The following is a 24,595-nucleotide window of genomic DNA, read 5'->3' as shown; positions in this document are numbered from 1 at the left end:
GGGGTGTCGCGCCCCCAGTCCTTCTAAGTGCCGAGCGGGACGCTCGACGGAAGCCGCCCGAGAACAGCGGCCTCCGGGCCCTGGACCCGCGCGCGCGCCGCGGGGCTGGCGCGGTCCGTGCAGCGACGGGGCGTGGGACTAAGGGCAGCGTAAGTCCGACGCGTCCACCTCGCGGGGTGGGGGTGGGGGGCCGCGGGCCGACGGCGCTGCACCCGAGGTGGCGGCGTGGAGTGCGGGCGGCGGGAGTGCGGGCGGCGGGAGTGTGGGCGGTGCGCGGCCCCAGGCTGGGTGCCTGGGGGAGACCAGGCTGCGGCGCCCGTGCAGAGGCGGACGCGTGGTCTCCGGCGCCGCACGTCCCGCGCGCCCCAGGCCCCGCTCCAGCCCCCGCGGCGGACCCCGTGGCCCTGTTACTTATCACCGTCTGAGCAGAGTGCTCTGGCAGAAAGACAGGCCCGGCCACTCCTAGAAGGGGGCAGTAGGCGTGCAGCTTGTTTTTTCTCGGTGTAAGGTTTGTAGTGGTGAGATTGCTGGGGTCGGGCGAAGCCTTCCCCGGCTTCCTCTTTCGGGGCTATTAGTGGAGGGGACCTCACACAGCGCCGAACTTTCTCTTGTGGCTGCAGATAGTTTTCTGCCGCCTGACCCTTACTCCCATCCCCCTCCCCCTCTCAGTGTCTCCAGCTTTCTGGCTGCCAGGTGAAGGGACTCCGAAGCCCCAGGGCCAGGCATCCCTTCCGAAATGCTCTTTAAAAACCAAAAGGCTGCCAGCCAGGAAGGGAAAATATTTCAGTGAACCACTCAGGGACGGCACATTGCCTTTTGCATCCTCTGCCTGGTGTGAAAAGCCCCTCGCCCCCCTTTCAAAACTGGAAGAGCCCCAGATACTGGCAGATCCTGGACCCTGGTCTTTGGGATCTAAATCCGTTTAGGAATCCCAATTTCTTGTTACTCTTTTGGATATGACCCAGGGCCCTTCCCTTTTACAAACCAGTTCTACCTCGAAGAGGCTGCTGAGTGAAGCTGGTCTGAGCCTGGTGTAGTTACAGATCCAGGTTGGCTGTGAAAAACGCCTCGGCAGCCACAGATGGAATTGCCGCCATTCATCTCTTTATTAATAACATAATAGGCTGTGCTTTTGAGTCCTCCTTCCAGCCTACGTGCCTAAGTGGCTTTCATTGTTTGCTAATTCCCTGTGCCGGCTGCTGCTCCAGGCCATTCTGCCCTCATATTTTCCACTTGTGGGTAACCATAAAGTGGTTACTCGGAGTCTCTTCTCTGCTGTCTCGCAGTGGATGGAAAGGCTTTTGTTCAGATGCCATCCTCTTACTCCATAATTTTCAAAGACGCATCCATTTCAGGCTCTGGCTTTCAGTGGGCGAGGATCTGACCTCTTAACCTGATGCCATCATCCTAGAAGTTGTCACCTTACTGGGAATGGCTCCCAGCTCCTGCAGTGCTCAAAGGGAAACAAAGAAGAGGGTGTGGGGGTGAACTTTTTACCTGAGAGCAAGACCTGGGGAAGAACGTCCAGGTAGAGGCTTCTGGCAAAATTGCCCACCAAAGAAAGTACTGCCTGGGAGAAAGCTGGTTTTGTATTTTTAACTTCCGGAACCCCTGGGATGAAGAAGAGAAAGAAAGTGGGAAATTCCATCCGATGGAGGGGGTACATGCCTCAGTGGGAGGCAGTGACCAGCGGAGCCCATGGAAGGGTGGGGGTCGGGCTGCTGGAGCCCCTGAGCTCAGTTCTCCATGCTGCCTCTTGCCAGGGACAGCAGCACTGCCAAAGGGAACTGGTCCAGAGGAGAGGGGAAGGCATGGTGAGGGGCGTCTGCAGAGCGCATCTTGTGAGGGAGAAGGGAGAGAACTGGTGATTTTACCTCCAGGAGGAGAAGCTGAGGGGGATGAGGCTGTGGCCTTCAGGACTCTCTAGCACTGTCACTTGAGGAAAGGGGAAGACTTCCTCTGTCTGACCTCAAAGACTCACTGACTAGGAGAGGCGGGGAGATGGATCTTATAAAAAGTAAGGAGTAACCTGCCAGCAACTGGAAGTTCTCAGTGTCAGCAGAGACAAGTGGCCGTCAGCAATTATGAAGGAGAGAGTTGCTTCAGAATCCAAAACTGTGGGAGGATTAGTAGGGATGAAGTAGTAGGGCACGCTGCGGGACTTCAACCGAGAAGCGTCCCAAGGGAGGGGCGAGTGCTCCAAGAGTGCTGGGCAGCTGAGGAGTGGGACCTTAATGGCTGAGACCAGTCTATCCCAGACCCCCCTCTAATCCGGTCTTGTTCTGGAGGGAGATCTATCTGAGAATGCCAGCGATTGACAATAACTGCCAGGGCTGTTGCTAGCCTATTCCATCCCTTGTGTGAATTAGAGTAAGATACACCTCTCAGCAAGGGGGTGGCACCTCGGTGACATTTAGGATGCCACCTTGGGGCCTCGTCTTGATGGACATGGCCAAGGCTCATAGCTGGGCAATTGGCGTGTGAACTGGATTCATCCTCACCGCACCCTGACCAGGTTCTTGAGCAGTACACCACCTGTGCAACCATACCCAGCAGTCCTGATAACCAACAATTATTGAGGGCTTAGCATTTATTTGTCAAGCTTTTTTTTTTTCCCAAAACCATTTTCTTTGCATTAATTCATTTACTCTTCATAGTAGTCCTATGAGGGAGGTATTGTTATCCTCATATAGATGAGGAAACAAAGGCACAGAGAAGTAAAGTGTTCAGGAGACTGGAAGCTGAGCCCCAGTCATTGAACATTCACAGAGCAAGAAGCAGGTTAAACTTAAAAAGCTGGTTTGGTTGGGGGTCCTTGTGGGAAGGAGGAAAGAGCAGTTGCTTTTTTCTTTGTCAAAGGAAGAAATACCCACTCAGCTCACATGGAGGAAAAATGGAAAACTCATCTGGTGGCAGAAAGGCGAGGAAAAAAAGAGCAAGCTCAGTCTTGATGGCTGACAGGAGGCCTGGCCCCAGCATCAAATGACTTTCCTTCTTAATCACTGGGCATTGTGAGGTGGCAAATCCAGTTTGGGACCCGATGGGAGGGTGATGAGTAAGTGCCACCTGGGTGTGGTGCAGAGGGAGAAGGCCACAGCTACCCGGGGCCCCTGGCCTAGGCAGAGACTGCCCCCAGGAGTGGCCAGAGGTGGCGAGTGTCCAAACATGCTGATCCAGCCCTCCCCACCCCACCCCCAATCCCCATCTCTTCCCTCTTTCCTTCTTGTCCAGGTCCTACTCGCCTGCAAATGCCCTTCCCAAACTTGTTCAGGAAATCTTTCCCAGAACTCCATTTCACAGCTCCATATATGTCATCCTTTATTTTCCACAGGATACATGTTAGCACTTACTTAGCTGGAATGGAGCATTTTACTACATACTGTCTCTAGACAGTATTTTAAACAAACGAGTCTCTTGGCCCATGAGGATGCCTCCAACTCTGTTGGGAAGGACCAGCCAGTGCCTTCACAGATTTGCCATAAAGGGTGGTGTTTACCTGGATCTTGTCACTTGGCCCAAGGTCTAGCTCTTAGCTGTGCCCGTGCAGAAACCCCATCTCCACAGTTTTCAGAGTGGTTTGGACCTGGACTACTGTGTCACCTCCAGAGGCTCCCAGGAGTGGGTGTACAAATTAGAATGCTAGTTTATTAATTTGGAAGACGTGTGACCATCATGCAGACTAGATGGTCTCTGGTCCCTGCGTCCCGGGCGAGCCACATGGGAAACCAAAGATCCGGGCAGCTCGTGCTTGGCAAAGCAGGGCAGGGAGAGGGGTGTCCAATAGCATGGGCCCCTCTTCACTCCTGTGGCCCTCTCAGCAGTGGAGAGATACCTGCCTGGTAGAGCAGTACTCCAGTCAGCTTGGCTGTGTAGGTCTCCTTGGCCAGTGCCTCGGGGACAGTGTTTACCTGATACATTTCTCCATTCCCTCTTGCATAATTTAGCTACTTTTATTTTACTTACTTAATTTGTTTAGTGCTTTATAAGCATTAACTCCCAGCTACATAGTTTCATTTGCATAAGCTAACCACTGTACATTTCAGGGTTGGAAGGCCAGGCCATGGATATGAATGCTAGATGCAAATTAAGACGATTTGGTCCGGCGGCCTGGTTGGGTTAACAGGAAGCCAAGCACAGAGCAAAGAAACGTGGTCCTGATCAGCGCAGATGCTCAGGGAAGTGAAAGGCCCCAGGCTGGCCACTTAGAGCATCCCCTGCATGCGCACGGGCGTGAAGCAGTACTAAGGCACCTTGCCTTGGCTGGCTCGGGTCAGCTTGGCCTGCCCAAATGGCCTCTTTGGATTTAAAGGGCTCTCTGTGATCTCTGTCCAGGTCCCCTCATGGCTCATCTTTAGTAAGCCACAGCCTCCAGGGTGCCCCAGCACCAAGAAGGTGTGACCCTCCTGAGCCTTCGTAGGGTGGACTAGGGTTGAGTCCTGGCTCCCCTGCTCAGTGTATGGACGTTCTCTGTATTGGGGCAAGTGTTTTGACTATTTCAAGCCTCAGTTTCATCGTTGGTAAGATGGGGACAACCACTCCTAGGACACGCATAGAAATCACTCAGCACTGTGCCTGGCACAGACTTTTAGTTTGGCTAGTATGAGATCTTAAAGACAGTAGAGGTTGTTCGAGGATCCACATTCTCTGCTGAATTGGGCCCTCAGCTTCCCCATTAGTGCCACTGATGTCTGGCTGAAGGACAAGGCTGTGGAGACCCAGACTGTCCCAGATGCATATAAGGAAGGAGCTCATTGGTGCCCTAGCTGTGGTTTGTTCAGAGCTGAGGACAAAGCTTCTAGTCCTGACCTTTTATCCAGCTCTGGGAGAGGGAGAATCAGGTTTGAGTCTTGGCCTGAATAGGCATCCAGATGGGAGAGACGGGTTAGGTTTTCTGGGAGAGGACAAGGGTCATTTGGGAGTGCCCAAGAGGTCTGTAGGGTCCTCCTCAGCAGTTTGGGACCTGTGATATTTTCCCAAAGAAAGTGTATTCCCCCTCCATCCATCCAGGTGGCCCACCCCTTGACATCAGCAGAATGGAAGTAACTGGTAGGTGACATCACTGTTACCCATGGCAACACCTCCACCTTAAGGTAGAGAGAGGAATAAGAGCCATCCTAACTGTAAGACACATGTTGAAAGGAGAGACCATAGAAGGTGTGACCTCCACAGGTGTGTTTCTCAGGGGCTGGGCGAGGGGATGCAGGAGGGGCTGCAGTTCAGAGGTCTGAGCCAGCTGGTGGTAGGTCTCTGGGTCTTGGTTTGGCCTGAGTGAATAGATATCTGAGCTGTGACTTGGACCAAAGAGCATGACTCCTTACAGGGGTTTCTGGCAGCTTCCGCGGTTCTGGGTTTCCCTTCTACAACCTGAATTTGGAAGGGGAGCTTGGGGGCTAGGGGTGCAGTGATGGGGAGATCAGGAAAGTGGCTTTCCCTTCTTCACCCTCACCCCCAAAGGAAAGTAGGGAACAAGGATGCCCACGTCCTCACTACAGGGACTGATTTAAGAGAGAGCCTTCATTCATTGCTTGAGCAAGAATTTACTGTGCACCTACGATGTGCAAGGCAGTGTGCTAGGGATTCATTGGCCTCATGGGGCTTTATCATGAAATGCACACAGAGAGGAGGAATGTCTGGGATCCGCTGCACCAGGAACTGGTACCAGCTGGGAACAGAAGCAAGGTCTCCCAGCTCACCTCTTACCAGCTCTAGCATGCCCCATAGGATTTCAGATGACTTAGAGGGTGCCTGGGTGGCTCAGTTGGTTAAGCGTTCGACTCTTGATTTCAGCTCAGGTCATGATCTCATGGTTCCTGAGTTCGAGCACCCGCTGATGGTGCAGAGCCTGCTTGGGATTCTCTCTCTCCCTCTCTCTCTGCCCCGCCCTCTCTCTCTGCCCCTCCCTCTCTCTCTGTTTCTCTCCTTCTCTCAAAATAAATAAGCTTTTTTTAAAAAAAATGCAGAGACTTTCAAGTGGCTTAAACTAAAGCCATGGAAAGTCCCTTCCTCCCCAGTAGTTCACGCAGGCAGTTGAAGTATACCCGAGATCTGGGGAGTGACGGGCATGGGTATCAACTATGTCCTGCCAGAGGGCTGAATCCCTCAAAGTCAGAGTGTCCAAGGCTAGAAGACAGTAGGCTGACCGCCCACTCCTGGTTCCCTCCTGCTGTGTGACTCACTCAGTTTCTCTGCCTGTTTAATGGAAACAGTAGCAGCCAGGACCAGAGAACATACAGAGCACTTTAAGATCCTCAGATGGAAGTCCTGGAAAAAGTACCAAGGCCACAATTTTCAAATGACTCACTTCCAGGTGAATGACCTGGTGGGACGCTCACTGCCTGGGAGGGGGCTGCGCTTTGGAGCTATCCTGGGCTGCTCCTGTTTCTCCTCCATGTCATTCCCCTGTGGTGGATACAGGAAAGTCTCCTTCCAACCTGCACCAAACCATAGGGAGGGTGTTGTCATAATTTGAGTCCTGCTTGTTGGCACAAAACCATGTGCTGTTAACAGACTATTCTCCTGGGAGCCTGTTTCAATAACCTTAGAAGTAGTCATGGGACCCGCCTGAAGTTCATGAAAAGGTCCTTTGTTCACTGAGACTTTGTTCCAGAGGGGCAGGACCACAGCCAGGCGAGCCTGGGCTGGAGAGGAAGAGAATGAGGGATCCCTCAGCTCCCCCACTGCGTGCTACCCCCAAAATGCCACTTTCTCCGTGACGCCTCCCACCAAAACACACTACCCAGTGCCAGGAGGGCCATCACCCCCTTTTCCCAATGCACCGTCCTTTTGGGTGAATGGTGGTCTCAGACATCCCAAGTCACACTCCCAGAATCTCTGGGTGGGAGGAGCTTTGAAAGCTCATTAAGTCTGATTCCCTGCTTCATGCCCAGAGTTCACCTAAACTGTCACCTTCTTTCCCAAAACAGTACAGGAAAGCCCGTAGGTGCACTGTAATATTTCACAGATACCAGGTCACTGAGCAGCACAGCATCATGGGAAGACCAGAAGCTTAAGTCAGTCCTGAGTTCAAATCCCAGCCCCAATCCTGAGCGAGTGGCCTCACCACTCTGTGCCTCAGTTTCCTTGTCTGTAAAATGAGGATAGTGCCTCTTTTGGAAGTTTATTATGAAGATGATTCACGTAAAGCCTCTTGCACAATGCTAAAATGTCAATAAATGTTACACATTGGTCACTATTTTCTAAATCCCCCCATGGGGTGTCAGGGCCATGGGGCTTGCTTGTCTTTTTTTCCAGAAAGGGAGAACGGCTTGCCACTCTTCAAGGGTTGCTCCTCTGCTACTTCTCTTACTTAATTTGCTTTGAACCCTATAATCCTCCATTTATCTTACATTTCTATAAGAGTCTGAAGCAAGGAAGTGGGTGTCAAGGGCAGAGGCAGCTGAGGGTCAGATAAACGGTTCACTCCTGGGTTGGGTCATCTTCTCGGTAAACATCGGTGGTGAGTCAGCCTGCAGTTAGATGCAGGCCGTCCAGACCTGAGGCCGCTGAGGTCTGTCTCCAGGGCTGCATCTGCAAGGGGTTTTGCTCACATTTCCCAAGGCGCTTGACAACTGTTAGCACTTTGCTAACTTTCTGACTGCAGAGTGCCTCCCAAGGAAAAAAACAAAAACAAAAACTTACAAGTTACTTCATCAGGGATCTTCCACTCCACTCCCATTTCAGATTCCTGCTCCTGGGAGTAAACGCAGTGAGGGTTTTCCCCGGTCCTGACTTCATCCATTCAGCAGGTGTTTGTGGATGGCCTGCACCTCTCTTTAATGCCCAGGCATCAGGGACCAGCATTGGTTTCTCCTTCTAGGTGCTCAGAAGGGGTGGAGGTGCTGTCTCTATTGATGCTGCCAGATTGGGGTGGCAGTGGGGAGTGAGCTGCAGTCTCCCCAGGGGCCAAGCTTCCTGCTGTCCCTCTGTGGCAGCCTCTGGGGTCTTTCAAAGAAACAGGGAGGTTAGGAGACAACCAGACTAAGTCCCCAGGCTTCTGGAGTGTTGCAGGGATGTTGACCAACACCCCCCACCCCCCCCCCCCACCCCGCACCGTCCCTAGAGGACTCCCTAAGATGCAGGACTTAACAAATCAAAAGAGACAGACCCATACCAACACCAAGATAATAACGTCCTTTATGGAGCATGACCATGTATGTGACTACCATGCCGAGGAAGTACTATTGTCATCACAAGTGAGAGACTTGAGATTCAAACCCAGGCCTTCTGATTCTAGACCTTGGCTCCATTGCCCCTGTACACTAAGCCTCTACAAAGCGTTAGGCTCTTCTGAACTGAAGAGCCTTGGGCTGTTTCTCTCTGGGTGGCCTCGGGGTGGAGTGTGTCCTGTGAACTTGGCATTGTCAGTGTCTGCTTGCTGCCTGCCCCAGCCTGACCCGCACGTACCTGCTGTACCTGTTTGGGGACACTTACTACGTGCCAGGCACAGCCCCGGGCAGAAACCAGGGCAGGGCTTAGGCTTCAGTCCATCCCTGTGGCTGGATGTCGTTTTGTGTAATTCACAGGGAAGAGGACCCTGTGCAGTCCTAGATGATTCTGGGGGTGATTTTGCCAACTGTTCCTGGCCTTATGGTCTCGGCCCTCTGCTTTCCGGGACGGGGAGAACTGGTTGGCCCTGACTGTGGCGGCCCTGGTGGGGGAAGGCAGGCTAACTCTGGCTCTGGTGTTCAGCCCGGGTTCCTGCAGCAGCACAGAGGCCTGCCACAGACTCAAGTTTTTTACGACTGGGTTGGCCTCCGTCTTCTCTTTGTGTCTCTTGCTGTTCCCCTTTATTAAGATGAAAGGGGTTTTAGATCTTTGCAGGCACAGAGTGTGTGTGTGTGTGTGTGTGTGTGTGTGTGTGTGTGTGTGTGTGTGTACACACATACGTACAGGAGGCCCAGCGCTCTTCCCTTCCTCCCCACCCCTCTCCCCCTCTCTCCAGCCCAGCTGGGGCCCAGGCATTGTGTCAGGTACCGCCCAAGCCACAGAGGACCCGGGTGGGAGAACGGCCTGTTCACTGTGTGGGGGCCAGAATCCCTCAAGCCAGGACGTGAGTAAGAGGCGGCAGGATGGGGAGGGTGGGACGGGGAACTGGCCTTTCTGTGGCCATGGAAAAGTCCTGGGGGCCATTGCCCTTGCCTGCAAGGCCAGGTTGTCTTTGTGAGCAGGTCTCTCTTTGTTCTCATCCAGGGATCACAAGGGAGGTGGCGCCCAGCAGTCTGTTTCATTCCACCCATCCCCAGCTCATCTGTGAGAGGGGAGGCAGGGTGGCCAAGGGAGGGCTTTGTCTCCACTTTGTTTTCCTTTGTATTTTCTCTCTGGTTCCTGCTCAGCCCCCTTGAATACCCTCTGCATTGAGCCAGCATGTTTGCTGTTGTCCGGAGCCTGCTTTCTGTCCCTGCAGCCTGCCTTCCCCCCATCCCTGCCCCACAGCCAAAGTGTCTGAGCATTCACTGCCTGGGGGCAGGGGGTGTAGAGGACACGGGTAGAGGGAGAGGAGGGGGACAAGTCTGGGGAGCTGTGGCATCATGGCATCGCTGCCCGAGGTGGGTGTTCATGCTCCCTCCCAGCCAGTGCTCTTGTGGGCGAGATGGGGCCCCGAGGCAGAGGGAAATTCTGAGAAATTCTAGCTCAAGCCAAGTCAGCATCTGACGGTGTATGAAGGCTGCTTCACTGTGAGAGATGGTTTGCTCTGTGTTCCCATTGTTCATGTGCCCCTATGATTTCAGGGCCAGAAGTCTGAGATGGGAATCCAGGATCAAGGGACATGCTTTGGTGCACATCTGCTTGCTGTAGGAAATGCATCCTTCCTAAGAATGGAGGGTGCATGTGGTGCCTTCTTTTGAAAGCGGGGGTCTCTAGAGTGCAGGATGTGAGCACGCTGGTGGGTCCCCAGGATCGCACGTGTCCTTGGCGCATGAGCAGGCAGGGCTGGAAGCAGTGGGATAAGACCAGAGCTCAGGGAGCTCACTACGACAGAGATGCGGGTGGGGTAAACTGGGGAGACGGCGGTGCCTGGCCCCTCTGCTCTTAGCCTGTGAGACTTTGAGCGACTGCCCTACCTCTCAGCACCTTGGGCTCCTGCCTGTGCAGTGGGGCCGCTGCACCGATGAGCCGAACTAAGAGGCAGGGGAGCAGGCGTTGTGGGGTACCCGCCATGGGACGTCTCTGGAGATGCCTTGCACCAGACACAAGGCACCAGACTTGCTTGTGCTCAGAGGGACTTAATAAATATGCCATCTCCCGCCTCCCCCAACTTTGTTCTGTGTCCCTTTCAAGAAAGAAGATTTCTCTCAGGAGTTGAGGGTGGAGAGAATTCAGGAAGGCTCTTGGAAGCAGTTTCTGAGATGGACTCGTGTGAGGACTGTCCGGCAGGGTTTTGGTTGCATGGTGTGGAAGCGGTGTAGGGAATTTGGGGCAGCGCAGGAGGTGTTTGGGGGACAGTCAGTAATCTGAACCAGCCAGAGCCAGTAGGAAGGGAACTGAGGCGTCCCCCAAGGCTGAGTGGGGCCAGGCCCTGAACGTCATCTCAAAGCTCTGACCTGTGTCACATGGAAACTGGAACCCACTGAAATGGGGGAAGGGAGACCTCCAGGGAGGCAGAGGCCACCGAGGGTGGCTGGGAATTAGAGAGAGCTCAGAGGAGCTGTTTGCAAAGGTCCGTGCCAGCTGGGGTGGGGAGCCCCGAGTTTAGGCGAGGAGCAAAGGCTGCGTCAGAGCTGGGTGGGGCAAGGAGGCTGCACTGTGCATTGAGACTCTGTTCATCTCCCAAGACTGCTTTGACAGAACACCACAAACTAGGTGGTGAAACAACAGAAATGATCCTCTCACAGCCTTGGAGGCCCAAAGTCTGAAATCAAGGTCGCCGCAGGGCCACCCTGCCTCCGGATGCTGCAAGAGGGGATACCTCCTTGCCCCGCCCAGCGTCCAGTGGTTCCAGGCCATCCGGGCCTGGCAGCTTCCCTTCAGCTTCTACCTCTGCCTTCTGTTACCTTCTCCTGTGTCCTTTTGCTCGTTTTCTGTTTTAAGAGACACTTGTCACTGGATTGTAGGCCCACCTGGGTAATCCCGGGCCAGCTCGTCTCCGTGATCCTTAATTTAATTACATCTGTAAAGACCCTTCCTTCCAACTAAAGTCACATTCACAAGGTCTCGGTGTTAGCACATGGATTTATGTTTTTGAGGGCCACCATTCAAGACACTGCAGCAAATGTTGGATTCGAGATGCCCTGGGGAGCACAGTCTAGAGAAAGCTGGATGTGGGCCCAGACTCACGGCTGCTGGGGGAGCCCCTTCCTGTCTCTGTGGCCTGCAAGCCTCACTGCCATGCCTTAGCCTGTGAGATGCTGAGCCTCGGCCTGTCTGTCCCAGGACGCTGTGATTTCCCATGACGTGCTGTGGGGGCATCGGCATCAGGCAGCATGGCTGGGCGGAAGGACACCGTGTCCTTCCTGGGAGATTGATGGCTTCCCCGCCGTCCCCGTCCATTGCGTGCCAAGGGATGCACATGAGCTGCCGATGGAGGAGCGGGAACAGGAAGGATGTGGGCTCTCCCACCCACATCCGCGGAGTCCAGGCCCCTGTCCCTCCTGCACTCGGGCTGGCCAGCTGCATGTCCCAGGACCAGGGAATGGGGTTGGCATCCTGGTGACTTTTTGGAAACCCCTTCCTCTTCCAGAAGTAGGCCTTGAGGAAACTTAGCGCTTTGGCCAGTGTGATTGGGCACCCACTGTGAGTCTGGCCAATGTGGCCATGGGGCAAAGACAGCAGACCTTACCTTGGGGAGAATACCTCTCCCCTCACAGTGTAAACTTTGCCATGGGCTCTCCACTGGGCATGGAGGGGTGGGGGGTACCTCTCCTCTCTGCCCTCTCCCCTACCCCTACCAGGACCCAGTGTTGACCCCTGCTTCTTCCTAGCCCAGATCTCTGCTCAGTCAGTATGGGTCTCCCCTGGATTGGCAGGGGGTTTGGGGGGGACAGTGGGGATCCGGTTCTCCAGTCCAGGAGACCACAGACCTCAGACAGTAATACCAGGTGCTACTTAGTGCATACCCATTAAGCTACAGAGTCTCTATTTTCTTCTAGTTCCTGGAGAGGCTGTGGGGAAGCCCTTTATGTAAATCCCTCGCACAGGCTTGGCACACAGCCAACCCGCATAAATGCCGGGTATGATTATTCAGAGGGTGGCTGCTGGGATGACTGGGAGACACTGGGGACAAAGATTGAGCCGAGGGGGCTATTTCAGGGAGTCCTGTTCACAGAGGAAATAGTAGGTGCTGGTACTGCTGAGAGGGAAGAGTAAGGAGTCCCAAGGTCAAGGGCAGCCTTGAGGGATGCTTAATGGGGGGGGGGGGGGGGAACTGGACAGGAGAAAGGGGCCTGTGGACCAGGGCCCACAGGCTTTAGGTGGCCTGCTGACATTTTATTTGGCTTCCATGGTTTTCAAAGAATTTTTGAAATAGCACCCGACAAGTGTAAAATTGAGGGATATTGATAAAATCCAGATCTCAGATTTATCTTGGGATAAAATCCCAAAATCTCTTGGGGAAAAAAACAAAAAAACGAGATCACGCCATTCTTGGCACACAGAACATGGAATGTAACGGCTCTGGCCTTTAGATAAAGCTTGTGCTTTATCCACTCCATCCCCATCCCTTAGATGTGCAGCCTCTGCAGCCTGCCCATTTTCTGTGGGGGTCTTTCTCCACCCCCGTCCCCCACATGTGGTCTTACAACCCCTGCCTTCAGGAAGGGTGACTGAAAGGTGATAAGGGAGGGGACCCAGGGGCCATGAGGGTGGCAGGCGGGAGGAAGGTGAGCCTGGTTAGAGGCCAAGGCAAAGGTCCTGCTGTGGGGGAGGGGTGGGTGGAAGGTGATGGGTGTGGCTGGGAGGACACTGAGAAGAGGAGGCACTGGGGCCTAGAACCTCACCCCCCCCACCCACTTTCTCAATGATGCTTTGTTGGGTGCTTCCTTCCTCTTTCCTCACTTCCTTTCTTTGCCTGCCGCTCCCTGTCTTATCCAGGCCTGAGGCCACCTTGGCCCAGCCCCTTGCTCAGCCCTTCCCCTGTCCGCACCACCATAGAGGTGCAGGCAAAGAGGGACCGAAGCAAGAGATGCTCTTGGTGAGGCCGTTCTCCTCTCCTGCAGAGGACTCTTCTCCTGGAAGGGTGGGGGCCATCTCTGCTGAGTCTGTCTGTGCCCCTCTCCCCGGCCCTGAGTTAGGTGACGAGGAAAGAGGTTGTGGAGATATGTCGCTCCCGCAGCGGCCGTCTCCTCCCTAATACGTGATCAAGTCCGCTCCAACATATCGGGCACCTGCAATGGGTGCTGAAGGAGGCAGGAGGACATTCAGTTTCGGAACTTCCTGAAACTAGCCAGGAAGGCAGGGCCTGGTAGGTGAAGTGACACAAGGGAAGAGCAGGAAGGTGGCTTGCACCAAGGGGCAGGCTCCCGAAGGAGGGGCCCCTGAGCTGGCCCTGAATGAAGATGCCCCTGGGCTGGGCAGGGAAGCTTGTCTGACACCAGTGTGCGGTGTGGGCTCTGCTAGAGGGAGGCGTGCAGTCACAGGTGAGACAGGCCAGACCACGGGAGGAGAACCCCCCAGGGCTTCAGACAGACTGCGTGCTCATGGGGCCCAAACCACCACAAAGACTCAGGGTCAAATTCGTGCTCTGCATTCAGCCTTACAGTCCTGTTTCCTCAAGGTCTGGGAAACTCGGGGCACAGCCAACCTGGATGATTTGGGCAGTGGTCCTTGGCAGTGGTGCCTGGCAGGTGGTAGGGCTCATGCCCTGGGAGGTTGGAGGGAGAGCAGAAGGAGGGGGACAGGCTCACTGCAGACAGGGAATCTTAGAAGTCACGCAGTGGACCTTTCTGTCGTCAGTCTCTTCACAAAATAGGATGTTGCAGCTACCTGACTAATGTTCTGAAAATCAAATGACAAAATGCATGCAGAGTGCTCAGCCTTGTAAATTTTGGCAGAAGTAGAAGCACCACTTCTCTCCGGTCTGTGCGGGAACCCCTGTGAGGGTCAACAGGGTGATGCCTACGGGGACCACCTCCACCCTCCCCTCCTCGTCGGGCATGCCTCCTCTCTAGGTCTCAGTTTCCTCATCTATAAAATGGGGCTTAGATGAGTACAACATTGAATTCTGACTTTATTAAATTTGTGGCTTTATTTCTCCCAAACAACTGTGTACCTTGTACCTGCACAAGACCAGGCACACAGTAGGGGTTCAGCCCAAACTTACCAACAGCTTGGTCTCCCTTGGCCCCTGCCTCCTCAGAGGGTGCAGAGCCTAAGCAGTGGGATAGGGCCCAGTAACCCCACGGGGCCTGGACTGCAGGTGGCTTCTCCTGCCACCAACCCACCTCCTTCATTTTGTTTCATAAAGAAACTACCTCAGCTGTTCCTTTCAGCTCTGAAGATGACGCCAGGGACGGGGCCACTTTTGCTGTTGTAATTAGCACAGCTAATTGCACCTGACAGGCTGGGCGTGGGGCAAGGCCTTGGCGAGCTGCAGGTCGGGGCTGCCGTGACACTGCAGGAGCCACACCTTCCTCTTCCCTGGAGACCTGCCTGGCTTGGGCAGGGCTGGTTCTCAGACTTGAGTGGGCACTGGAACCCGCCCCCCGCGAAGGGCTTGTTAAGACACCAGGTGCTGGGCCCCAGCCTTGGAATTTCTGATCAGCAGGTCTGAGATTGCACCTGAACATTTGCATCTCTAACAAGTCCCCAGGTGATTGCAGTGCTGCTTAGTGGGGACCATATTTTGAGAACCACTGTCCCGGGGGACTGCTGGCTGCTGAGAAATGGGTCCTGGGCACCCCTGCTGCTGAGGCCACAGCCAGCTAGCTCTGGGTGGGGGTAGGCGGCTGGTGGGGCAGAAGGGGTGTTGATGAACACATGGGGCCGGACACAGGCTCTCACTGCTTCAGGTTTGTTGTAGGAATTTGTCTGGAAGGAGGGTACTGGGTGGATATGGAGCCAAGGGCTTGCACACCCACATCTCCCCAGCCAGTGAGCACAGGGAAGGTCCACAGACAAGGAGGAGCCCCCAAAGAACAGAAACGAAACTCTCTCCCTCTGTGTTTTAGTGGTCTACTGCTCATGTACCATTTATGCCCACAGCTCATTCTGTTCTGTGACAGTCCCGGGTGGCTGTCTGCCTCCGCTCATGAACTGTGGTGTTCTTCCCGCCTGGGATCATGCTGCCCTCATCTGTGAGGGCTCTGCAGCATCCAGCATGGTCCTTGCACGTAGTAGGTGCTTTGTAAACATAGCAAGGTGGAAAGAACTTGGGCTGTGCAAGTGGAAGCACACAGAACAGACTGCATCTCAACCTGGCTGCGCCTTTTCTCGTAGTGTGGCTAGAAAATTTCTTTGTCTCTTGGGCTTGGTTAATCCATCTGTGAAACCAGGAGAATACCCACCATGTAGAAGGTTATGGGGGGCAGGGGCACTGTGCACCCAGCACATCCTAGTGAGGGCTTGATAAACAGAAGCATATATCTATTAGACAATTCTTAGTGGCATTCATTGGATTAAGCTGTGATTGTGGGGGTGGGGGGATGCAGGAGTGACAGACCCCAGGGAATAGAGACGGCATCTGGGGTTTCTCCCCCAGAGTCTGAGGCTTCCGGCCAGGCTCAGAATAAGGGTCTGAGAAAACCATTAGTCTGGGCTGACCACCTGCAGCCTTCTGCCCAGCCCCTGCTGCCTCGTGACCCTGGCCCTTTGCCAGGCTAAGTTTAGTCGTGACCTGCATGGGCCACTGCACTCTGTAGGCAAGGGCAGCGGTGGAGAGGAACTCAGCAGGTTTCCTGCTGGCTTCCTGGCAAGCAGACAGACAAAAGCCCTCAGAAGAACCCAAGTTAATTTTCAAGCCAAACCCAATCGATGTCTTGGACCACATGCCTGGGGCAGCCTTGTAGAGCTGAGAGCCTTGGGCCAATGCAGAGGTGGACAGTTTTCAAATTGGGGGAAAGGGGCCCTTTGGGGAGGGTGGGGGAGGCGCACATATATATCCATGGCTCTGGGAGAGGCTCCCAGATACCTGTCTGTCCCTCTGGTCTCCAAGAAGACTCACACCACTCTGGTTCCTTCTCATTCTTCTGGCCCAGTGGCCCCAGGGCAGTGTTCCCTTTGGTTTGTTTTGGGGAGGAAAAGTAGAGGATCCACCCCGGCCCCATCTAGTGAGCACTGAGTGGCCACGGCCTGTTCGCCATCCCTTAGGGTGCCATAGGCAGAGCCGGCCTATCCACACGTTAAAAGCAAAATTATACCTCATCTGATCCCTGGGAGGGAGTTGCGGTTTAAGTAAGGACTGAGTCAGAACTCCACCTCCAGGAGGATCCAGGCCTCCAGAGGCTTCTCCCCTTTGCTGGAGGGCAGGGTGGGCAGAGTGGCATGCCAAGGGACAGCAATACTGGGGGAGCATTTTATGCTTTCACAGCACTTTTGAGCGTGCTTTGCTCCGCACTCCTAGGACTTGGCAGGGTGTGCTTAGCAGGTGAGAAAACAGAGGCCTGCAGAGGCCTAAGGGGAAGGCCCTGATGTTGTAGGGCATCTACTCCGTGCCAAGCACCTGAGATGAATTATCTCCCTTAACTCAACCTCCTTGTGAAGGAGGGTCTGCTGTTAGCCCCATCTCACGGGTAAAGCAGTGGAGTCCTGGAGAAGCAAGACCACTCAGCAAGGAGTAAAGTTTCAAACCCAAGCCTGTCTGCTTCTATAGCCCAGGCTCTTTCCACTTTGTCACCCTCTCCCTCAGGGTCCCAGCAAGTCTTGTAACCCTACAGCTGTCCACCTGTCCGTGGTACTGTGGGCCGCTTGCATCCTCCTGAGTACCTTGTAGAGGCATCTGTGTGGCCCATCAGGAACCCCTGCAGGCAGGTTCACTGTGTTTGCCCATCCCATCACTTCACAGCTACACTTTTATAAGAAAACTTGCTCTGAGGAAAGCTAAGAGCTTTTTTTTTTTTTTTTTTTTTTTTTGGTTAAGTGCTTTATATGCATTACCTCGTTCAAGCTTTGCAACGGCAGATATTATTGCTATTTTATGGATGAAGAGACTGAGGGTCTAAGAAGTTGAGTTGTTTGTCCAAGGTCACATAGCATGTGCTGGGCTCTGTCTTGTCTACTCTGGAATCCATCCTCTTAACCCCTTGCACACAGAGTCGATGGCTCCAGTTCATTTGGAGCTTTGAACCTTGCCTGTCGCAGTGCAAGGAGGCCATTACAGCCCTTGAACAGGGCCCAAGGATGCACACAGGTAGCCCTGTGGAAGCTGTTGGGGAGGGAGGAGGAAGACTTCCCAGTCTTAAGGTTTGACAATGGTTTCATTGTCCACTCGGTAGCAGCCTATCCTGAGTTCACATGAAAACTAACCTCCCGGGTCAGGGGTTGCCCAGGATTATTACTGTGACTTGTCAGGGCCTGCCATGCCCAAGGTGGCCTGTAGTACAGGGGCCCTCAAGGTCCTCAACACCCCCAAATTACCTGCTAACTGGCTGTTGCCTGGTGCTCTGCCTGTTAGCACACCTTTATCTTAAAACCCTGACCCGTGTTAATAAGCCAGGCTTGGACCACCCTGGCAAAACTTTCCATTGATGTGTCTCTAATGTGGAAACCAGGGCTGACCTGTTCCTGCAGTTCTCTGGCACACTGCTCCTGGTCTTGGGGAAGAAAAGCTGGCTAGCTGCCCCCTGTACTTTTTCCTCAGCCCGCCCACCTTCCGGTCTGACTTCCTCCACTTTCTCCTGTCCTCCGTCTCCTCAAGTGCACCCCTGAGGCCTGAGTGTGTGTGCACACTGAATTCGGCTGCAGGCGGACCCCTCTTTTGGTTCCTGCTTGCGTGTCCAGCTGCGTCTAGGATGGAGTCACATCTGAGCAGCGGGCTTTACCCAAGTGTGGCAACTCAGGTCGTGTACATCCTGGCACTGCTGGCCAGAATCTGCAGAGGGTTCTTTACCTGATGACACATACCTGTTCCTTGGCACCATTAGGGTAAGAACCCGAACAAGTGGTTTTAAGGGTGCAAGTTGAAGGTTAAGAAATGGGGCTCAAGCAAAATGGAAAAGCTCCTATCAGCATGTGTTGGCATACGGGGGCCAGGGGAGCCCTCTGTGTTTTTTGTTGTCTGACAACGTCCTCATTTGGCCATTTGCCCTCCTAGCTCAGGTCCCAGGCAGGGGGAGCAGGGCAAGTATGGAAAAGGCCCGTTGTTACTTCTCAAGCTTCCTGCCTAGGAGAGGAGAGGGTGTAATAGAAGGCTCAGACTTTAATGTGGATGGTATTAAAATGCAGATTCTGGTTCAGTAGGTCTGGGATGGGGCCAAGGTATTGCGTGTCTAACAAACTCCCAGGATCGAATGGGGTTAGCTCTTCCCTAAAAGTCACTTGAGATCTAAAACTCCATTTGTCCTGGAGGAATGGAGTATTGCCCTTCACACTAAGAAGTCAGATTTAAAGTTTAGAAGATTCATGAGAGCAAATCCAATGGCTCAGTCACTCTGGTTGTCTCCAAGATGGCCCTGGGGAGAGCTCTACCAAGGAGAAGGCCAGGAGGTCAGTGTCTGTATTTGGAGTGAGGCCTCACATATCAGGAGAGGTTTACGGCGGGGGAAGACAAGGGCCCAAAACTGCTTCAAAAGCACTTGCTATTGGATGAATATATGCTGTTCACCATCCACTGCTGTGTACCCACTTTTCACGGGTCACGGCATCCATCAGTACTGTGACCCTGTGGCTATCGTGGCTTTCCTCTTGTACAGTAAGGACACTGGGTCTCAGAGAGATGTGTTGACATGCCCAAGGTCACACAGCTAATTGCTTGGGACTCAGCCTTCTTGTTCTCAACCACTAGGCTTTACTGCATTGAGGAAAGACACCTTTGCCACAAGGAATTCAGTGGGGGGAGATGGGTTGAAGTGATAGAAAAGTGACTCAAACTGATTGAAACAAAGCAATGAAATCATTGATTTATATGATTTTAAAAGTCCAGAGGCAATGGATCCAGAGAGTCTGCTTTTGTCTATGTTGGCATCTTTCTCAAGCAGTCCCCCCTTTGAGGCAGCTGGAGAGCCACCGGCAGCTATAATCTTGTTCCCTGGCAAACGAAGGCCACAGGGCAAGTCTTTCTTCCCATCGGCCCCAACAAATCCTACCTGGGCCTCCCTCCCATTGGCCCCAGTGAGGTCCTCTGCTCCTCACTGAATCCACACTGTCGGGGCAGGGAGTAGCTTGGGCCTGAGTTGTATGTTCCTCCCTGGAGCCGGGGTGGAATTATCCACCCAACCCATAGGACAGGGAGCAGAAAATGGTTGACTGCTGGGGAAAGTGGGTTGCTCCTGCCAGAGAGAGGAAAACCTGGGCAGACAGAAACAGGGCCGTCTCTGTGGGTTGCTCAGCCAGGATTGCTGGTGTGGGACTCTTTGCAGTTCTTTCTTCCAAGGCTACACGGAAGCACACAAGGAGACCGCGGGTTGGGTGGGAGAAGAGCCATAAAACATTCACCAGCTCCATGGGGCCGGGGTTGGTGTGAGGGTCCGGGGAAGAAGCCTCACGGAGAGACGCTGGGTGTGACCGTTGATCTGTGTCTCTGTGTGACAGGAAAGTTGCAGCCATGGCTCTGGGGCTCTTCCGGGTGTGTCTGGTGGTGGTGACGGCCATCATCAACCACCCGCTGCTGTTCCCGCGGGAGAACGCCACGGTCCCCGAGAACGAGGAGGAGATCATCCGCAAGATGCAGGCGCACCAGGAGAAGCTGCAGCTCGAGCAGCTGCGGCTGGAGGAGGAGGTGGCCCGGCTGGCGGCCGAGAAGGAGGCGCTGGAGCGGGTGGCGGAGGAAGGCCAGCAGCAGAATGAGAGCCGCACGGCCTGGGACATGTGGAGCACCCTGTGCATGATCCTCTTCCTGGTGATCGAGGTGTGGCGGCAGGACCACCAGGACGCGCCTTCACCCGAGTGCCCGGGCGGGGACGAGGACGAGCTGCCCAGCCTGGAGGGTGCCCCGCTCCGGGGCCTCACCCTGCCCAACAAGGGCACGCTCGACCACTTCTATGAGCGCTGCATCCGGGGGGCCACGGCCGACGCGGCCCGCACCCGGGAGTTTGTGGAAGGCTTTGTGGATGACCTGCTGGAGGCCCTGAGGAGCCTCTGCAACCGCGACACGGACATGGAGGTGGAGGACTTCATTGGCGTGGACAGCATGTATGAGAACTGGCAGGTGGACAGGCCGCTGCTGTGCGACCTCTTCGTGCCCTTCATGCCCCCCGAGCCCTACCACTTCCACGCAGAGCTCTGCTGCTCCCGCCACCCCGTGCCCTTGGATCGCCAGGGCTACGGCCAGATCAAGGTGGTCCGGGCCGACGAGGATCCCCTGGGCTGCATCTGCGACAAGACCAAGCTCGGGGAAGACATGCTGTGTCTCCTCCACGGCAAGAAGAGCCTGGCACGGCCAGGCAGCGAGGTGGAAACCCTGCTGTGTGCCAGAGGCGCCCCATACCTGGACACGATGCAGGTCATGAAATGGTTCCAGACGGCCCTCACCAGAGCCTGGCACCGCATTGCCCACAAATACGAGTTCGACCTGGCATTTGGTCAGCTGGACTCCCCTGGGTCCCTCAAGATCAGGTTCCGCTCAGGGAAGTTCATGCCCTTCAACCTGATTCCTGTGATCCAGTGTGACGACTCGGACCTGTACTTTGTCTCACACCTTCCCAGGGAGCCCTCTGGGGATGCCCCGGCGTCCAGCACTGACTGGCTCCTGTCCTTTGCCGTCTACGAGCGACAGTTCCTCAGGATGACGTCTAAGGCGCTGCCTGAGGGTGCCTGTCACCTCAGCTGCTTGCAGATCGCCTCCTTCCTGCTGTCCAAGCAGAGCCGCCTGACTGGCCCCAGTGGGCTCAGCAACTACCACCTCAAGACAGCCCTCCTGCACCTGCTGGTCTCCCGGCGGCCCGCCGACTGGGAGGCCGGGCAGCTCGATGCTCGCCTGCACGAGCTGCTCCGATTCCTGGAGAAGAGCCTGCTGGAGAAGAAGCTCCATCACTTCTTCATTGGCAACTGCAAGGTGCCCAATGCCATGGGACTCCCTGAGGCCGTTCGCAGGGCCGAGCCTCTCAACCTCTTCCGGCCCTTCGTCCTGCAGCGAAGTCTCTACCGGAAGACGGTGGACTCCTTCTATGAGATGCTGAAGAACGCCCCAGTGCTCATTAGCGAGTATTCCCTACATATCCCCTCAGACCATGCCAGCCTGCCCCCAAAAGCTGTTGTCTTGTAAAGTATCCAGGACCCAGAGGGCCGGGGTGCAGGACACCCCACATGTCCACACCTCTGGGGGTGTCTACAGGGCCTGTCCTGGGAAAACAGTGGGCTTTGTTGGGAGCCTCAGCCCGCCAGGGAATCCAGGCCCTACAGCCCGGAGGAAAGAATCCCACACTGGAAGCTGGTTTGCTTTCATGCCAACTGGGGCCTACTGGTGAGGTTACAGTCTGGGTTTGGTGGACGCCCTGCAGCTTACTTTTGGATCACCACAAATGGCCAAGAGGATGATGAAGTACTCCAGGGACACTAAGTTAAAGACAACACAAACATCGATTTGAGTGCAGTTTTTACCTCCTAGGTCCAGTCTTTACTTGGATATCAATAGACGATCTCTAGGAGGGCTGACAGGGTAGCATGTTAAGACCCTGCACCCTGTTTCCAGTCACTCTTGGCCCCGGCCATCTGCACCCAAGGCACTAATAGGGACAGCCGTGGGAATTTGCAACCTTCTGTCCACAGCCTGCAAAACAGGAATCTAACTGCAGCTGCCATTTTTTAAGCTATTTGGAAAAAAGACCAGGTAGAGATTTGAGGCCCCAAGAGGCCAGTGTCTCTGTTGCACAGAAGTGGGTACTTGGTGGCAGAGAGAAGTTTAATGTGGCCGCTTTTTCAGCTACACGTCTCAGGGTGCACCCCCTCACCCTACCCCTTCCCCCAGTGTGCTGAACTCTGTGGGTGCCACACACCGTGCAGGGTACAAGCTCCACGGCCCCTCACCCCTCTGTATTCTCTCCACAGCCGGTCTCTACGTGGTGGGGGAGGGCAGATACCGAAGGTGGAAGCTCCAAGAGACACAGGGTGAGTGGGATAAAGGATAGCACCTACACCCAGGGTACTCTGGTCTGGTTCACAGCCTGGCCTCTGATGCCCGGTTTAGAGAAAGTTGCAGAGCTGAGAAGTGACAGATGCTGTAGCCCTGAGTTTTCTTCAGCAGGGTCTCGGTCCCAAAGCAGGAGCGCCTGGAGGCCAGGGGAGACCCAGCTCCATCTGTTGGCCCCAAGACTTGCTCTCTCTAGTGGGGCTCCCTCACTGCACAGAACCCTCTTTTCTGGAAGGGGCCTTGCCAGCCACACAGATGACCAAGACCCGGAGAGGCTCAGCTGACTGGGAGCACACAGGGACGGTAGTGCAGACCCAGCCCCCAAACCCCAGAGAGGTCACCTCAGTGCGGCCGGGGGCCCCGGTCACTGGGCAGGTGCCAGAGCCTGTGGTGGGCACTGGCCTGTCTCCAGGCCTGTTTAGGGGGGTTGGGAAGCCACTCCTCCTCCACTTGTGGCTTCACTGGCCCTTTGGGAGTTCCTCTCATGGCATTGCCTCAGTAACCCTTACAGCAAGCCGAGGGGGAGGCAAGAATGAGGGCGCCTGCACCAGCACCTGGGTTCCCATCCAGGGTTTAAGCCGGCCATGCCTGCTGAACAGCCTACCCGGTCCACCAGGCTGTCAGGCTCACCATGAGCTGCAGAGGATCCTGTCCTGACCCCAGAGGTTCTCTCACCTGGCCCCAGGGGCTCTGGAAGATGGACAACCGGTTTGCCTGACAGGGTTTACTCGCAGCAGGCTGGGCTGTGATGGAACACTGAAACCTGTAGGAACCCTTCCGTGTGAGCTGGAGTCAGACTGCACAGACTGGCGGCTGGGGCTGCAGGGAAGGGGCGTGCCCACGTGGTCCCCAACAGTAGCCCCAGGCCCCCCATTCAGTTGGGACTTGTTTCCAGAGTCGGGTTGAATTTCCATATTTATTATTGCCTGTGCCTTGCATTCCCCCCTCCTTCATCCGTATCTTATTGTGCTTGGAGGAGACCCCACAGCCAGGAACCAGCCTCCAGAAGCCAGGACCAAGCCTGAACCTCCCTTGGCTCCCAGAAGAAAGTTCACTGAAAAATAACCTTCTGGCCTCTTGTTTATTCAGAGATGCCAACTCAGTGGGGAAATGGGGGTCTTTATGCAGCAAAGCTGCTTCTGAAGCAGAGAGCAGCAGGGCTCTCGGTGTTTCATGCTGCCTTATTTATATTAAAGGAAGAATTAAATTCTTACAAGAAGTAGAAACTGGTCACGGTGTTTGTTTTTACTTCAGGAAGTCTGTGAGGTTCCCAGAGCAGAGTTGGGGAGTGGGGAGGGTTTCCTGTTGACCATCGGAAGCTTTCACTCCCTTTTGATTCTTACACTTTCGGGAAACTTTTACAAATAATGCAGTAGAACATTTCTAGCCCATCTTTGAAGCAGCCTACAGAGTTCCAGAAGGGGAACATGGTGGATACCAGCACAAGACCTTATGTCACAGAGCATGATGTGCAATCAACTGTGGGAGAGAGAAGGAACACGAAGCTTTTGGTTTTTGAGGAAAGACATGATCTTTTAAGTGGAAGCTTTAGTCCCTCAGGGCACTTCTGAGGCATTTCCACTGAGGACCCCCAGGCCTCTTTCTCTGAGGAAGCTCTTCCCTTGGCCAAGCCTATTTGACTTCACCGGGCGTCCGCTCACTGGTTGTGTGACATAATCCAGAACCACATTTTGCTGCACCTCTTGACAACATGGAAAGGAGTAAGGCGGCCTGAGGCCAAGACGCTGGTTAGGTTGGGAAGGGCCACAAGAATGATGGAAACGGGGCACCCAGGGGGGTTCAGTCGGTTAAGTGTCGACTTCGGCTCAGGTCATGATCTCACGGCTCATGAGTTCGAGCCCGGTGTCAGGCTCTGTGCTGACAGCTCGGAGCCTAGAGCCTGCTTCAGATTCTGTATTTCCCTCTCTCTCTGCCCCCCCGCCCCCCTTAAATATAAATAAACTTTTTTTTTTAATTTAAAAAAAACGAATGATGGAAATACTGGTGAATCCACAGGAGAAATCCAGTTCTGGCTGTTTTACCAGGTGTGGCCCCAAAAGACACATTATGGGTGTCCCCTGGGTGCAGGTTTCTGGGCCACGCTGCAGACGGCAGTGGAGTCTCTAGGAGTCTGGCCCAGGAATTTGCATTTTGCCAAGTTCCCCAAGTGATTCTGAAAGTCCAAGAACCACTGATTACCCTGGGGGGATAAGGGGATAGGCACTGCCTGATACGGCTTCTGAAAGATGGGTAGGACTGACCAGGAAGAGTGTTCCAGCCAGAACCATGGAATGAGGCTAGGAAAGCATAATAGATACAGGCAACATTTAAGTACCATCTGCCTTGTGCCAGTCACCCTCCTACGTGCATTTCTGTGTATTAATGCATTTAATTCCCATGTCAACCCCGTGATGTGGGTGCTGTTATTATTCTCCCGTTTTC

General features: G+C 54.5%; 1 protein-coding gene across 2 annotated transcripts; it reads left to right on the top strand.

Annotated features, from left to right (window-relative positions):
• Positions 1 to 11: 11 nt before the first annotated feature.
• ITPRIP (inositol 1,4,5-trisphosphate receptor interacting protein) lies at positions 12 to 23,379 on the top strand. Of its 2 annotated transcripts, none has more exons than XM_086680804.1 (2): positions 12 to 149; positions 19,618 to 23,379. In XM_086680804.1, the coding sequence occupies exon 2, from the start codon at positions 19,631 to 19,633 to the stop codon at positions 21,287 to 21,289; it is 1,659 nt and encodes a 552-aa protein (XP_086536930.1). In that variant the 5' UTR covers positions 12 to 149; positions 19,618 to 19,630; the 3' UTR covers positions 21,290 to 23,379. The 2 variants fall into 2 exon arrangements, with proteins under 2 accessions (XP_086536930.1, XP_086536931.1); XM_086680805.1 differs by lacking the exon at positions 12 to 149 and adding an exon at positions 728 to 9,049.
• The last annotated feature ends 1,216 nt before the right edge of the window (positions 23,380 to 24,595 follow it).

Source organism: Puma concolor, chromosome D2 (assembly GCF_028749965.1).
Source record: "Puma concolor isolate L17-30 chromosome D2, mPumCon1.1.hap2, whole genome shotgun sequence".
NCBI lineage: Eukaryota > Metazoa > Chordata > Mammalia > Carnivora > Felidae > Puma > Puma concolor.
The sequence above is the reverse complement of the archived record's forward strand: the minus strand, read 5'-3'. Positions and strand labels throughout refer to the sequence as shown.